This window comes from Montipora foliosa, chromosome 3, assembly GCF_036669935.1.
Source record: "Montipora foliosa isolate CH-2021 chromosome 3, ASM3666993v2, whole genome shotgun sequence".
Lineage (NCBI taxonomy): Eukaryota > Metazoa > Cnidaria > Anthozoa > Scleractinia > Acroporidae > Montipora > Montipora foliosa.
The window spans coordinates 53,068,893-53,083,892 of record NC_090871.1 but is presented as its reverse complement, the minus strand read 5'-3'; the positions used below and the strand labels follow the sequence as shown (position 1 = coordinate 53,083,892).

At 40.3% G+C, this 15,000-nt stretch overlaps 1 protein-coding gene across 2 annotated transcripts in view; it reads right to left on the bottom strand.

Annotated features, from left to right (window-relative positions):
- The window catches only part of LOC137997658 (uncharacterized), a 34,240-nt gene that overhangs the window by 13,229 nt on the left and 6,011 nt on the right, over positions 1-15,000 (bottom strand). For both annotated transcript variants that reach the window (XM_068843762.1, XM_068843763.1), the window contains exons 2-4: positions 8,959-10,189; positions 8,278-8,352; positions 984-1,058 (exon numbers count right to left, since the gene is read on the bottom strand). In XM_068843762.1, the coding sequence (XP_068699863.1) occupies positions 984-1,058; positions 8,278-8,352; positions 8,959-10,123 (1,315 nt within the window). In that variant the 5' untranslated portion in view covers positions 10,124-10,189. The remainder of the gene's footprint in view (positions 1-983; positions 1,059-8,277; positions 8,353-8,958; positions 10,190-15,000) is intronic.

Sequence of the window (15,000 nt, the reverse complement as noted above, 5' to 3'; positions counted from 1 at the left end):
ACTCAAGAAATTGAGAGCTTTTAACAAAAACGGCAAAAACTATTAAGTAGTTCCCTTTAACCTGAGCCTATAACATGAGCATAGTTGTTTGGGTGCAGGGATGGCACAGTGGTGAGAGCACTCGCCTCCCACCAATGTGGCCCGCGTTCGATTCCCAGATGCGTCGTCATATGTGGATTGAGTTTGTTGGTTCTCTACTCTGCACCGAGAGGTTTTCTCCGGGTACTCCGGTTTCCCCTCTCCTCAAAAACCAACGTTTGCCTTGATTTTTGTTAATTGTTAATTTCAGTTTACAGTGTCCCCAATTAGTGCTTCAGCGGTAGAACGACTAGACACTTAAATAAAGTTCCTTTCCCTTCCTTTTCCTTATCATTATTTATGAAGAGGTTTGGGTCATACTAGACACTTAATTAAAACTTCGATGTGACGCTACAGCTGTGAACAAAGAATCACAGCAGAGAGAAACAAAAGACGACCTACGGACAGTCGGTACACCACAGCGTGTTCAGTGCACTTTCTACAACAGATAAAACACATAGGCTAGCTTATACATACTAATGACATATAAGGGTATAAGTACATAGGCGTAAGAGCGTAGGTGAATACTGATACGCGTATGCGTATGGTCATATACTCGTAATTTTTGCATTTTCCTTGTATATTTTGGTTCCCTTGTCTTTAAGCTGCACTGTAAGTTCTGGATCAACAGGTCTGAGCAGCATCGAACCATTTGATTGGCCATTTTAGTGGTTCTTCTAGACAGCAGGCACCTGAACTAGTTACGGTTTGCAAATCACAATGTATAAAAATAACCTCTAGTTTTAGTTGTTGGCCAAAATTTTACGGCATAGATGTCCTTGGCTAAACGCTAAGACACAAGTATTTTCATTCGCCCAACTGTCAGAAAACGTTAATTTGAAGAGCTTCTCTGTCAGTGAAATTTAAGATCAGATTAAAACTTCTTTCGGTTTAGACGACTTTACCAGAATGTTGCTTAACCTCTTCCTCGTCTTCTCTTCGTTTCTTTTGTGGAGGGTCAGGATGGGTGAAAGAGCTATCTGCAAAATTCAAAGAAAAAAATCTGAAACACCAGGCTAACAAAAGACAGACTTCAGCTGCCCTACAAAAGAAGAGTCACATGAAAGATTTGGGCAGTGAAGAATTTAATGAAACTCAATTTGAGCAAAATCAAGGAACTTGTCATGAAAGCAAGAAAAACCTTGGCCTCTCCTGCTGATGAAATTTTCGATATTAATTTAAACGTGTGTCGTATCTGAAGGTTCTTAGAGTGACATTTCAGGATTCTCCCACCAACTGGGATAAGCATTTTGATGACTTGACGGACAGAGCTCTTAAAGCGTATGCATACCCTCAGAGTGCACAAAAATAATGGTTATAGTATTTTCGACCTTCATTATCTTTTTAACTCTCTTATTATGTCACTCTTTACTTGCTGTATCCGAGTTTGGGGTGTTGCTGCTTACATTAAGTATTTGAGTCAAATTGATAGGCGACAGAAAAGGGCATAGAGATTTGGGTACATCTATCAAACAGATTATCAAAGATAGGGATTTGAGCCCATGGATTATAATTGTGAATAATCCCTCGCACCTTCTAAAGGATCTTATCTCCCCACGTAAAAGCAGAGCTTTGTGCAGTAGATCCCATCCCTACCACATCCCAAGTGTCAAAACGGAGAGGTTTAAGAAATGAAAAGAAAATTATTATTATTATTATTATTATTATTATTATTATTATTATTATTATTATTATTGCTGCAATCATTTTGATATTGGAAATGCTATCATAATTAAAATTCAGAAAATACTCTTTGGGTCTACTCACACCCAGCATAGTTCAGTAATAGAGGGGAATGGTTTTGGAAGCTCGGCGAACGTTAAAAGAGCAAACAAAGCAGCCAAGATTTAGGTTGGAAAGTCTACGACCGTGCACAATCTTTTCTTTTGCGCTCATACACTATGCATGAATTACGTAACCAACACGTTTCTATTGGTTAGTTCCGCAGTATGGAGTAAACAACTATTGTGTTTTGTGCACGGTCAAGGCTAAAAACGAGAACAAAAACCTGCAACAAAGAAATTTGTCGGGTTTCATAACCATTCCTCTCTATTAACTATGCACCCAGCAGTGGTTTATCAGCGTGTTCAGTGTACAGAGCGTTTGCATATGACGTCACAAAGACCAAACAAAAAAATCCCGGTTATGTTCAGGTCCATAAACTAATCCTGTGGGAATTGAACTCGATCTTTATGCAAGTAGTATCTTTAATTGTAAATGGTTTGAACCCAAGCGTCGTATCAAAACTAAGTGAAGTGCGATCGTCCGGGTGAGCGTAGTTCTGAGAAGGATTGTTTTGGGTGACACTGACGGACGTTTGTACAACGTAAGCGGGAGCGGAAGTCAATTTCAGAGTCAAGTAAAAGGTGTAACGTCAGTAGATGGTATCAATACTCTGGTAGTTGATGTGATTAATCAACGAAATCGTGACGCTACTGGTCGACCCGTCTAGGTATAATGCCTGTGCGTACATTTTTTATATAATTGGTCGGTCAGATATTGATATGTCTGTTGTTGATGTCATCGATAAGTCGCTTGCATTGTAGGCTGCGGGAAATTGTAGGCATCGGTTTAGTGGTCTCTGTTCTAAGTTAGTTGACCAGATTTCCAGTACAATCAGTTGTAAGCAGTTAGTGCTCTTTGTAACGCATTCATCCGAGTCCCAGTCGATTCTGCAGTCTGACTGTAAATGGTGTTCAGCAAAGTTATTGATGACGTGACCACTTCTCGTAGAGTCGTTTGCATTTAGTCAGTCTTGCGTTCAGACTCTGCCGGTCTCACAGATAGAAGTGACCCGTGTGACCAACGACCAGAGTATTTATACCATCTATTGAGGTTACACAAATCACTTGACGTTTGAAGATGACTTCCATTCAAGTTGTTGAAACGTTTAGTCAATGTCACCCAAAACAGTCCCTCTCAGGACTTCAATGAACCGGACGATCGTACTTGACTTAATTATAGTATCTTTTGTTTCACTTAAAAAATAAAAACTAGACGATCCATGGAGTAAACTGGGTTTCCTTTGGTACGTGTTTGTCCTCCTAAAATTTTCGTACTCATTCTCAAACACCCTAACAAATTATCAGTCCGGAAACGAAACAAGATTTATTTCTAAAATAGCTTGTTTGTAAATAATTGTTGGATAAATTAAATTTGGTCAAGAATGTAAAAAGTCAGCTAAATGCGCAGTAGATAGGTTTTAACGAAATATTGCTGGCTTCCCAAATTAACTTCATTCTACACGAGAATGACTAAACAGCATTGTTGCGACAACTACCGATCTCTCACATGTTCTAGCATTCCGCCAGCTTCATTGTCACTAATATTCTTCGGATTTTTGACGCATATTTTCGGAGTGGATCGGCCTTCATGCTAAACAGAAGAACTCCGCCTCGATCTCGTCAAACACAGCAGAAGCAGCGAAAAAGTGGGACAGGACCAACGTAAAAACAAAAGCTTTCAACAAAAGCACAATGTAGGATGTGCGTAAAAACCATCGAAAGTAGATGGTGACGGCGATATCAGAATGCTGGTTGGTTATGTGAATCGTTTACATAGTATCTTCCTCGTCATGTTGTAAGAAGACTATAGGAAATGCCTTTGGTCTTATTTCATTATCGCTACTAGTGTGTTTATTTTTATCGTTTACTGACAGTGTACAGAGGGAGCCTGATTTAGCACCTCTTGAATTCCCATGATTTTTCTTCAGATGCTACGATAATTTATTCGCCGATATGCCTTGTCCGAGGAGTCTGAAGGCCAGTTCTGATAATACGATTTTTTTGTCTTAATTCCGCTAACCTTCCCTGCCTCGCATCACTCATATGTTGCTGCGATCCTTCCGCTATGAATATTTACGTGGCTTGTGGGTCTTCATTACATGTAACCACGCGAGGAAAGTCCCCCAATCGGAAAGCCGCAAAGAGTAAACACAGGAACCGCAGATCAGACAGGGCAGATGTTTGCGGTTTTAGAGCAAAAACCCAAGCGAAATTCGGCACGTATCCAATAAGTGTTAATCAACATTTAAGGACGAAACAAAAAGATGCCTTCTTCAGAGAGTCACTGTGAGTAAAGTTAATTCCTTTTTTACTTTTAAATGTTCTTGTTTTTCTAGTCAGCTCACATTTCTAATTCATTCATTTGTTTTAATTTTAAGAGCAGACGATGACGACCGAGATGTACGGTGCACCATTTTAATGAAGTGATCTCATGGGCCATTTCCAAGTTACTGTTTGTCTCGGTTTCGAAGTGAGTCTTGGTGCTCAACTATTGTAAGGGAAATGAGGTTGATTTGCATAAGAATACGCAACTCATTTACATTTGAATGGTTGTCCACCAGGACTTGCTTTGAAACCGAGGCATGCAGCAACTCGGAAATGGGCTATTGCCGATTCTTTCTTCGCATTCGTCTTAAAACAAACTGCTGTTTCATTGACTTAAATTGGTATCTTTGTATAAGAAGGACAAGTGCGACGGCCAGCAAATTAAATGCGCTTCGTGGTGCCGTCTCTCGCCATTGATTATCTCAACAGAATTCACCCTACCATCAAAAATTCACCATCTCACGCTCTCCCATCAATGTTCCTTTCATTGACGTTAACGTCTCACTACTAGTGACGGAAGCATAAATACAGACCTCTGCGAGAAACCTACGGACAAACACCAACATTTACTTTATTCTTGCTGTCATCCTCTATTTATTTATAGACATTATTTATACAGAAATTCCAGTATAGCGTAGCTGGTTTAAATGGAAATCTGTATTTACCCTCCCAACCATGATACATCACAGAAGAGAGACTACAACACCGGGAACTACATGCCCTACTCTTTGCGACAACTGTGCGGTTTTTTTTTACGTCCCACAGGATCGTGAACATTGAAGGGTTGTGAGACGGGACCTCCGGCTTATCGTCCTTATCCGAGAAGACTAGAGAGTCTAGCCATTTGCAGATGTAATTACAAAGGCAGCACTTTCTCCTCAGTTATTTAAAGACCCTGAGTGTTGGTCCGGCCGGAGTTGAACTCACGACCTCCCGCGTAACAGCCCGTGCTCAACCAACTGAGCCACCGGTGCGCGGGCCTCTACACACAGAAAAGGCCATTCCTTTCAGCCTAGCACTCCGCCTACGACGAATTTGTTCTACATACGAAAGGTTCAACATTCGCGGAACTGAACTAACGACATACCTTCTAAAACGAGGTTACAAATAAAATTAACGCAATTTTATTTCTAAACAAACACAACGCGCCCCACAAGTTCCCCGCATACTTACCCTACAACCTTAACAGATATACAACGCACATCTTTTATAGCGAACCATAATCCATCACTTCCTACCAACTTCAACATAATAAAAAAAAAAGCACTACAATCTACTTTTTTCCTCTCACAGTAGCCAGTGTAGCCGGCGGTTTGGTCACCGAGGTTGAGGGGGCGAGGAGAAGGAGCGAGAAACCGCCTGCAATCCACCCCACAACATTTTCGAAACGTTTCAATTCCAATCATGTGTGAGGAGAACGGGTTTGATGTCAAATACCAACCAGTCACTACGAGCCTTGTGTAAACATTGGCGGTAATACTTAATTCGCTTGAGAAAAATTATCAAGATCGAACTGCAATATTTCAACTTACCGTTAGCATTTCCCTGTATCATGTTTCTACTCTGTGCGATTCGTTGACAATGATATGTAGCCGACAATTTTTTGTGGAAGTTATTACAATGCCATTTCAGCACGTTGAGAAATGCCTTGTCCAGTGCATCGCCTGCCGATGCCAAAACTAGCTGGCAGGAGCTTCCCAATGGATACATTTGCCAGCCGCCAACAAGAGGTTGCCGTGATCATGAGCCCTCATCCCTCAGCTTCTTTAATCTGGTCAACGATGATAATTCTCAAAGTGTGATTACTAATGCAGAACATTTCACCGGTTAGAAAAAGCTGAAGCTTTTGCCAAATCCTTTGTGAACACCTTTGTGCTCTAATTTAAAAACACCAGAAAATCGAAGCTACCGCAAGGAAGTTTTCAACTTTTTTAAAACAGATTGTCGACTCTTTCCACTCTGTTTTGTCTTTACACTTTTATGAAAGGGAGCAGTAAATTTTAACTGACACGCGGATTTTTCTGCTACTTTATCAGCCAATCAGGAACAATATTTTCCGCTCCGTCCATGGGCGAACAGAGGTTTCGAGAACGTTGAGGGTTTGATTGTAGGCGGTTTCTCACTTCTTCTCCTCGGCCCCTCCCCCCTCGCGTTCTCGTTTGACTTCTCTCCAGGTTTTCGCGCCGCCATATTCAAACTGATCACTTGTGAGTCAACTCCGGTGGAAAGAAGCGGCTAAAATTCGCACTCTGACCGCTGCAAAAACTCTTTCCTCCATCTACCTGTTATGGCCTTCGGACAATCCCCTAACCTTCGAAACCTACTGGTTACAGCTAATTTATCCCTTAATGTAGCTCATTCCAATTCCGCACTTCCTTCCGGTTCTTTTCGCTGTGACAAAAACTGCGCTACCTGCCCTTACATTTTCCATGGACTAACCAACTACAACTTCCTTTTTGCACGCTCCATTAATTCCAACATAACCTGGGAAACTAAAAACCTCATCTACATGATTCAGTGCAACAGATGTTATCTACAGTACATAGGAAAAACTAAACGACGCTTATAAGACCGCTTTAATCACGGGCAGACAATCCTATGCATGCGAGAGCGCGTGACGTCACGTTATTTTGAGACAGTTGTAACGGCCGATTTAACTAATCGAGGAAAATGTTCCATAAAAACTTCAAATCACGATTTTTATGGTCAGCCAGATAAATAAAGTTCGCTCACCTACTATTTTCTGCGTTGTCCTAAGTGATTTGATGGGTTTTTGGGACGCTTTGTTTTCCTCTTCAGATCACACGCGTCGTCACATACAATGTAGGAGAGATTAAGCATCACGTTTACGGCAAACGGCAAACGTCGGACTAAAATTTGCGTTTTGCCAAAAATGGAAGAAATTCATTTGATATGAGCTCATTTATTGCGTGTTAACAGCAGGTGTTAACAGCAGGTGTCAAGTAACTTTTCAAACTTTCCACTTAAACGCGATGCGATCTCTATTATAGAGCATGTTTTTCCCAAGAGGGACAAAATTATAAACCTGCGCTTTTGATTGGTTATTTTGATTTGATCAAATTCAATGGTGCATGCCTTCTGTCCACATCATCTAGCAATAACAAAAACCTGAGCGAAGCCTGAAAGTCGAGCAGGATTTTGAGGTTGCAGAGCCGTATAAATTTGATGATTTTTGGCACGATGCTAGTAAAATTATCGACTTTCTACGTGCCCAAGGTTGGGAGGCGAGCGATTTTTGGAAGGGGGAGAAATTCGGCTAAATTCTGGAGGCCCTCGGCCGTGAGCGGTCTTGGAAGTTGCACGCCTTGTCTATATATATTTTATGTGACGACGCGTGTGATCTGAAGAGGAAATCGAAGCGTGCCAAAAACACATCAAATCACTCAGGACAACGCAGAAAATAGTAGTTGAGTGAACTTTATTTAGCTGGCTGTCCATAAATGAGTTTTCCAAAAGAAACATCGCGATTTGAAGTTTCCAAGGAACATTTTCCTCGATTAGTTGAATCGGCCGTTACAACTGTCTCAAAATAACGTGGCGTCACGCGCTCCGCATCCTTAGGGTTGTCTGCCTGTGTCTAAGTCGCACCATTTCTCCAGCCAATGGGAAAGGAACATTAAAACAAAACAACCAATCAGATTTCAAGGCTTGTTTTAAGGTAACCAATCAAATTGCAGGATAATGAAAGACAGTTAACCATTGTGTGGCGAGTTTTCCAACTTTTGTTCCCAGCTGGATCAATAAAATATTGGTACTGACTAAAATCTCGTAATTTGGCGATTAAATTATTATTGTGTGATTTCTAAATGGATGTAATAAAGTGGTAATTGAACTTCGTGGCGTGCAATTTTGGTCTGAAATCACAATTGTGATTTCAAATCGAACTTGCGCTACGCGCTCGTTCGATTTTGAAATCCCCCGTATGATCTCAGACCGAATCGCACTCCACTCAGTTCAATTACCATTATAAATCAAATCTACGTTGTATCGGCTCTTGCTCAAAATATCTGTTCGAGAACTGTCTTTCCAACAGCAGGTTTGTACTTGTACGAGTTCCGATGATTTTTACCTTTTTCGTCCTCACTGGATTTTACAAGTAATTTGCTTCGTGCGTCTGGTGGCATGTGAACGTCGCAGAAAGCATCTGTTGAAATAACCAATAGTAAATATTAGTATAGGTTATCACATGATTTCAAGTGCAGTTTGGAATATATAAGCACGAGTACATTTTTTCAAAGTTGACAAAAATTGCACGAGCCCGTGTTTTTGTACATTTTATTTTATTATTACAAGACGCGAGGTATCTTTAATAGCAATTTTATTTGGAAGGGGTTAAGAACGTTCGATGAATAGGCAGACTCGGACTTGGGACCTGGTTTTTCAGTTGATCGATTTATATTCAACGAACACGTGAAGTGCATTCCAATCGGAGTTCCTAATACCATTGAGGCAGTGGAACGATCTGACTTGGAACGATTCATGGTAAAGAAAAAAAGAGGATTTCTCATGACATATGAATCAATGGACTGAATGTGTAATGCAGTTCCTATTCACACAAGTTAGGGTTCAGCCTCAGTAAGATTTGCTTTCAAGTTTTGAATTGATGAAATTGCCACTTGCAGTTGATGCCTACTTGATATAAACACTGTTAAACAGTCATCATGCCTACATAAACGACTTTTAAACGATTTGCACAAAGAAGGATCCGATTCAAACAAATTTTCTCAAAAATAAAGAACTTAATTCATACCATTAACTGAGTTGATCATCTTTTTGAGAAGGTCTTTGCACTGCTCCGACCAGCTATATTTCGTTCCATAGGAGTCACGCAAAACCTTAGCCTCATCAAGGCTTGTCTGCCTGTTTTTGTTCCAGATGTCCTTGATAGCTGCTGTCCACGCATTAGGATCCTCAGAATCAATGACGAATGAAGAACCAAATGGTACATTGCCCAGGGCTTCTCCAAATCCCGATTTCTTGCTGACGATCACAGGTAGCCCAGCTGACAGAGCCTCCAGACCTATTAAACCAAACCCTTCTGTACGAGAGGGCATGAGTACAACATCCACCTCATGGAATGATCGCTTCAAAGCTTCTCGGGTTTTGATGTAGCCTCTCACCCTAAGGCGTTTTTCGGGAATACCAAACTCAAGCAATCGTTTTGCAATATCCTCCTGTTTTCCATCGGGTGCTCCAACAAACATTAGACTAGTTTCAGGTAAGGCCGCAACAGCTTTTGCTGCAATGTCAAATCCTCCACGACCAACCACTAAGACACTGCAGTGTTTCCCGTCTTCAGGAACGTGTTGAACACTGAAAAATTCATCAAAAATACCTGGAGTTAGGTCAAAAACATCTTGATGTTTTTGACAACAGCGGAGATATTTGCGAAAGGCCTCTGCCAGCTTGGGCCCGACTGCTACAACGAAATTAGCCATCTCGCACAGTTCTACTTCAACATTGTGTTTTTCCTCACCCTTCGACACTGGATTCTCGTAAGATTTGAACATGTCTAGTTCCTCTGGGTCAGTGTGTATAATTTGTATCCACTTGCATTTGTGAGATTTGCGAATAACTTGTGCTTGGGGACCAAGTTCCACTCCATGACCAACAATGACGTCTATTCGCAAATGCTCTGGTGGAAAGCTGAGCCAGTCCAGTTCTTCACGTCCAGGTAGTCTTTTTGCTTCGAGAATCGCTATACCATGGCAGAGGGCTTCATTCCTATCTTCATCGGAGCACTTCGGTAAAAAGTATGTGATTTCGACTTCTGGGAGTTTGGCCAGCTGTATGGCCAACTCTCTGTTGATTGGGGAAAGTTCGCCTTTACTATATTTCCACTCAGAAGCCAAAATGGTGACTTGAATTTTGTTGGGGCCAAGTTCTCGAAGATGATGCCATGGGGCTGATGCCATAATTAAGTGCGCTGTTAACGCAGCTGCAATGGGTGGATGGACCTTGAGCCAGAGCTACCTGGTGTCCTTAAAATACACACAAAAAGAATTTACAGGACACATTAAAGAAGTTGAGGAGCAAAACAATGCGACTACAGAAGGAAGTTGAGAATGTCGAGAATTGGCCAGGGAATGGCAACGTCGTAATAAATGGGAAACAAGTGTCATTGTCTTCTAACCCAGATTCGTTTTTCAGTGCTTTCCCCTAGCTAAAAACTTAACCACTTCATACCTGGGCAACCAAGTGTAAACAATGACGAATACTTTGGTAAAAATAATATGGGCAATTAGGGGGAAGGAAACTACTACTCTATCTCGTCTATTCATCCAACATGGCGGACTGCAAAGAATCGCGTTGGCGAGTGGCTAAAGAGGGTGCAAATAAGTAGGAATTCACAAAAATATCCAACGTCCAAAAAGGAGCGGAACATACAGCAAAAGCTTCCTTGATACTCTAGTTCTTTTATTGAATTAAAATAAATTGAAATGGATCAAAATGAAACGGCGGGCATCTTGTAATTTATCGAAAAAGCAGGCGGCGATAACCTATAAAGGAGTAGCCAGCGGAATTCGCCGGCTTGTAATGAAACCTCTGGAATTTAGCCTGCGCCTAAAAAGTGGGGTTTGCCGAATTTTCTTTTGCGATACAAGCATTTAAAGACAATATATAATGTTTTTAGATGGATCTCTTATTGCTATGGTCACCTATCACATCACAATGTGAAGCACGTTTTGTTAAGCAATAGTTATTTGTTGTTTTACATGGAACCAGAACATAGAAGCTTGGTGATATAGCGTTAAAGGGTCTATCCTTGTAATCGTACAGTTTCCTGAAAGTGTTTAAACTGGTTTGAGCTTCCCTAATGCAGCCATTTACAAGTGTTTTCTAACTTACTTACAAATTAGCAATACCAAAGAAAACTAAAACCATGAGGCCACCGCCCCTCCCATAATAATAAATAAAAAGAAAACAAATAAATTAAAAAATAATAATAAATAAATAATAATAATAATAATAATAATAATAATAACAACTTTCTTCTCTAGGTGTCTCAAAATGATTAGCCGGGCACCAGTGCTACAAATCAACTGAAATCAAAACAAATCAAATGAAATGTTGGTTTTTTAGGAGAGGGGAAAACCTAAGTACCCAGGGAAAAACCTCTTGGAGGAGAATAGAGCAACAACAAACTCAATGCCGACCTCCACCATAGCAGATGCTTATAATGAGATTATAACCTGGAGAAAGAATGTATTTCTGGTGCCGTATGGAAAAATCGGAAGGGAGTTTATTGATGAAGTTACATTGCATATTAATGACTGGAATAGCAGCTCCGACAATCAGCCCGTATCATTGAAAGCAGCCTTTGTCCTTTTGGCTATAGCACTTTAAAAGCCAAGCCCGAAATCCAAGACAAAAGACCACCAGGAAGTCTTATCTAAGGTATTTGCCAAGCTTGTACTCGAAGGACAAATCAACTCAGCGTTGCGTTTCCTTATGGTCCGGAGGATAAGCAACAAAAAACCATAGAATTGTTCAAATAGTGATACAAGTATGAAACTATCAGTAACTGTAGCTTTTAACATGTAGATTAATATAAAAGCAAGACCCTAGCTGGATCTTGCTCCCTTAGTTTATATTTTGGTCATTTTTAGTCTACGGTCAGCGGTTTGGGACTGCAGGCTCATTTTAATTAGATTTCTTCCCTTAAACACGCTGAATTTACGTAAAATCCTTTGTTTAAAGTAAAATCCTTTATTTAAAAACACGATTAGCGTTGAAGCACTACATACTTGAGGGGTCGTGTATCTAATTAATTATCTAATTATCTAATTACCTACTGAAAAATGAATGAAACATAGCATGAAATTAATTTACTTTATTGCAAATCTGATTTCCCTAAACATCGGACTAGATTTTGCCTTTGGATAAAATTGTTTAAAATTACAAGAATTATTATGGTTTGTCTCGCGGCAAATTAAAAATTAGCCCTCCGGCATAACAGTGCAGGGCTTGCAGGGATTTGATATAATCCAGGTTGTTACAGTTCCCCCAGATAGCGATGCCGTATGTCACTGAAGGGAGAATCACCTTGAAGTATAGGTCAAGAAGTGATTTTCTCTTAAGAAAAGAACACATTTTCAATACGTTCAATTTCTTGACAAAGTTGTTACTTAATTCCTTAAGATGATTCACCCAAGTAAGCTTTCTGTCGATAGTAATGCCCAGCAGTCTTGTAAGATAGACCCATGCAACGTTGACATTCCCAATGGTGATCAAAGGGAGTGGACCAGTGAAGGATCCCCGGTGGAACAACATCACTTCACATTTTGAAGAGTGCGGTGTTAATGATTTAGTCATACACCGTTTGTTAAGCTCATTCAGTGCGTTATTTAGTAGGTTACATGCTTCATCAACGGTGGATCCAATACAGTAAACTGTAGTATCGTCAAACCAAACAGAAGTCTACGTTTTTATTAAGAAGGGTAATTTTGTCAATTTGCTCTCAATCTGAGCTTCCTGTTGCGTGCAGTATTGTTTGGCTGATATCTGCAAATAGCGGCTGGCTGTTTTTAGAAGTAGTGCCTGGCTGATTTTAAAAGCACGCCTAGTTGCTATTAGCTTTCGAACAAGAACTTGCAGTGTTTTGGATATTAGATTATAGAAACACGTCAGGTAAAAACGGAAAAGAACTGGAATTTGTGTGCTTTGTGTGAACAAGAGACAGAAGAGAAGTTAGTGTGTCCTTTAAATAGTACAAGGAACTACGGCTGTGGGTACAAACGTTTGGCAGACAATCTACTGCAATTTCGTGAGATTAGTGAATTGCCAATTCAAGCCTCTTTGTCAAGCCTGATGTTGATTTAACAAATGCAGCACTGTTAAGCTACAGAGGGCTCAGAAGAGGAAACTCGAGGACAGTTCAGTAGACGATTCTGAAGCACAGAGTCCTGTTAAAACTCAATATAGTCTAGGAATACCCCCAAAAGAAGTAGCAAGAGAATCGCAGCAAATATGTTTCTTTTGTGACGAAACTAAAGATACTCTTTCGCAGAGCAGCAAGTCTTACACTTGACAGCAAGGTCAGAGCAGCCGCTACAAGACAGCAAGACTGAAAACTTTTAACAAAACTTGCAGGTTGTCTTACTGCCTTTTACAATCGATTAAGAAGTATTTCACCTAAGGAGGACGAAAATATCACAACTCAAGTTTTGCTAGAAGCCATTGCTGTAGCTGAGTTAGTTGCATACATTGAGGATAATGCAAAGCAAACAGTTTTCAAGCGGTCGGATTTGTCAAAGCTTTACTCTTCTAACCTTGAACAACTAGAAGCTTATGTTCCCGAGCAGGTTACTTCCACTCGGCTATAAAGGAGCGATTTCTATCAGAGTTGCCTGATCTCCGTAAATATAAAATATAGCGAGTGAAGGGAGGTAAAGCTTGCTTTTTGTAGCGACATCAGTGCAGCTTTGCAGTTTGCACAGGACTATGATTATCACGCAGAAGCTATTAGTCCTCCCTCACTCTCTTGCGCTGGCAAAATGCGTTCTGGACAGAAATATGAATTAGTCTAGATTAGTCTAGTTACTCGAAGCTTCCACCACGGTAGAGTGTCCAAAGTTGACGTTAAAGTCTATGATTCTGCTGTAGTTGTTAACATGCTACCACCTGGAAGGACTATGCAACATCTGTATTTCTCATCATATTATGTCATCAAATAAGCACAGAATATCAAAAGAATAGATTTGATATTGGATCAGTTCAATTCAGAATTGATTTTAAGATTTTAATAATAACTTTCAAGGCCATACATGGTCATGCACCTGAGTATATATGTAATCTTATTCATATTAAGAATCCTTCCACTTATAGTCTCCGGTCTAATTCTGAACTTTTGTTAGCTCCTCCGTCCACGAAAACTAAGAAAACACTCGGTGACAGGGCTTTCACTGCTACTGCGCCATCACTTTGGAATAAATTGCCGAGTGAAATACGGGAGGAGGAAAATTTTGAACGTTTTAAGTCTAAATTAAAGACATTTTTATTTACAGCAGCTTACACTATGAAAAGCTCGTGATATTTATATATATTTATATTTTTAGTCTTTTTATTATATCCAGAATTGTAAATAACTATTTTTAAACTTTTTTTAACTTGTTTTTTAATATCCGTTTTTACATTTTTTTTTTCCTTTGTAAGGCGCATTTGATCATATTCACATGTTAATTTGCGCCTAAGAAATATTAAATATTATTATTATTATTATTGGATCAATACTTCAAAACAGCCTAAAGCGGAGTACAAGGGAGGCGAGAGGCTCGGTAGTACGAAGGCGCATGTGCGATAATGCATCCATTCCAGTCAACTGGAAGAGCTTTCTGCGATCGGATGAAAACAAAAATGAGCTTTTTCACTATTTAGCAGAAAGCGTGACTGCAATCCAACTTCCAGGGGTGGAGGTTGTCATTACATCTAGTGTTGACGTGCTCAGCCCTTCTCCAGTAGAGATGGAAGGTCTTACCGCCTGCAACCACGAGGAGGCGGATAAGAGGATCTTCATCCATGTGAAGCACGCATCAGCCAGGGGTCTCACAAAGGTCTCGATCAGGACAGTTGATACTGAAGTTGTGGTACTCACGATAACATATGCAAAACAGCTAGAGTTACAAGAGTTGTGGATTGCCTTTCAAGTGGTGTTGGTAACCATTTCAGATACCTACCCATCCACAAGATCACCACCTCCCTTACCCAACAGCAGTGTGAAGCCTTTCCTTTTTTTTTCATGCTGTCACAGGGTGTGATACTGTTTCATACATTACGGGAAAAGGAAAGAAGA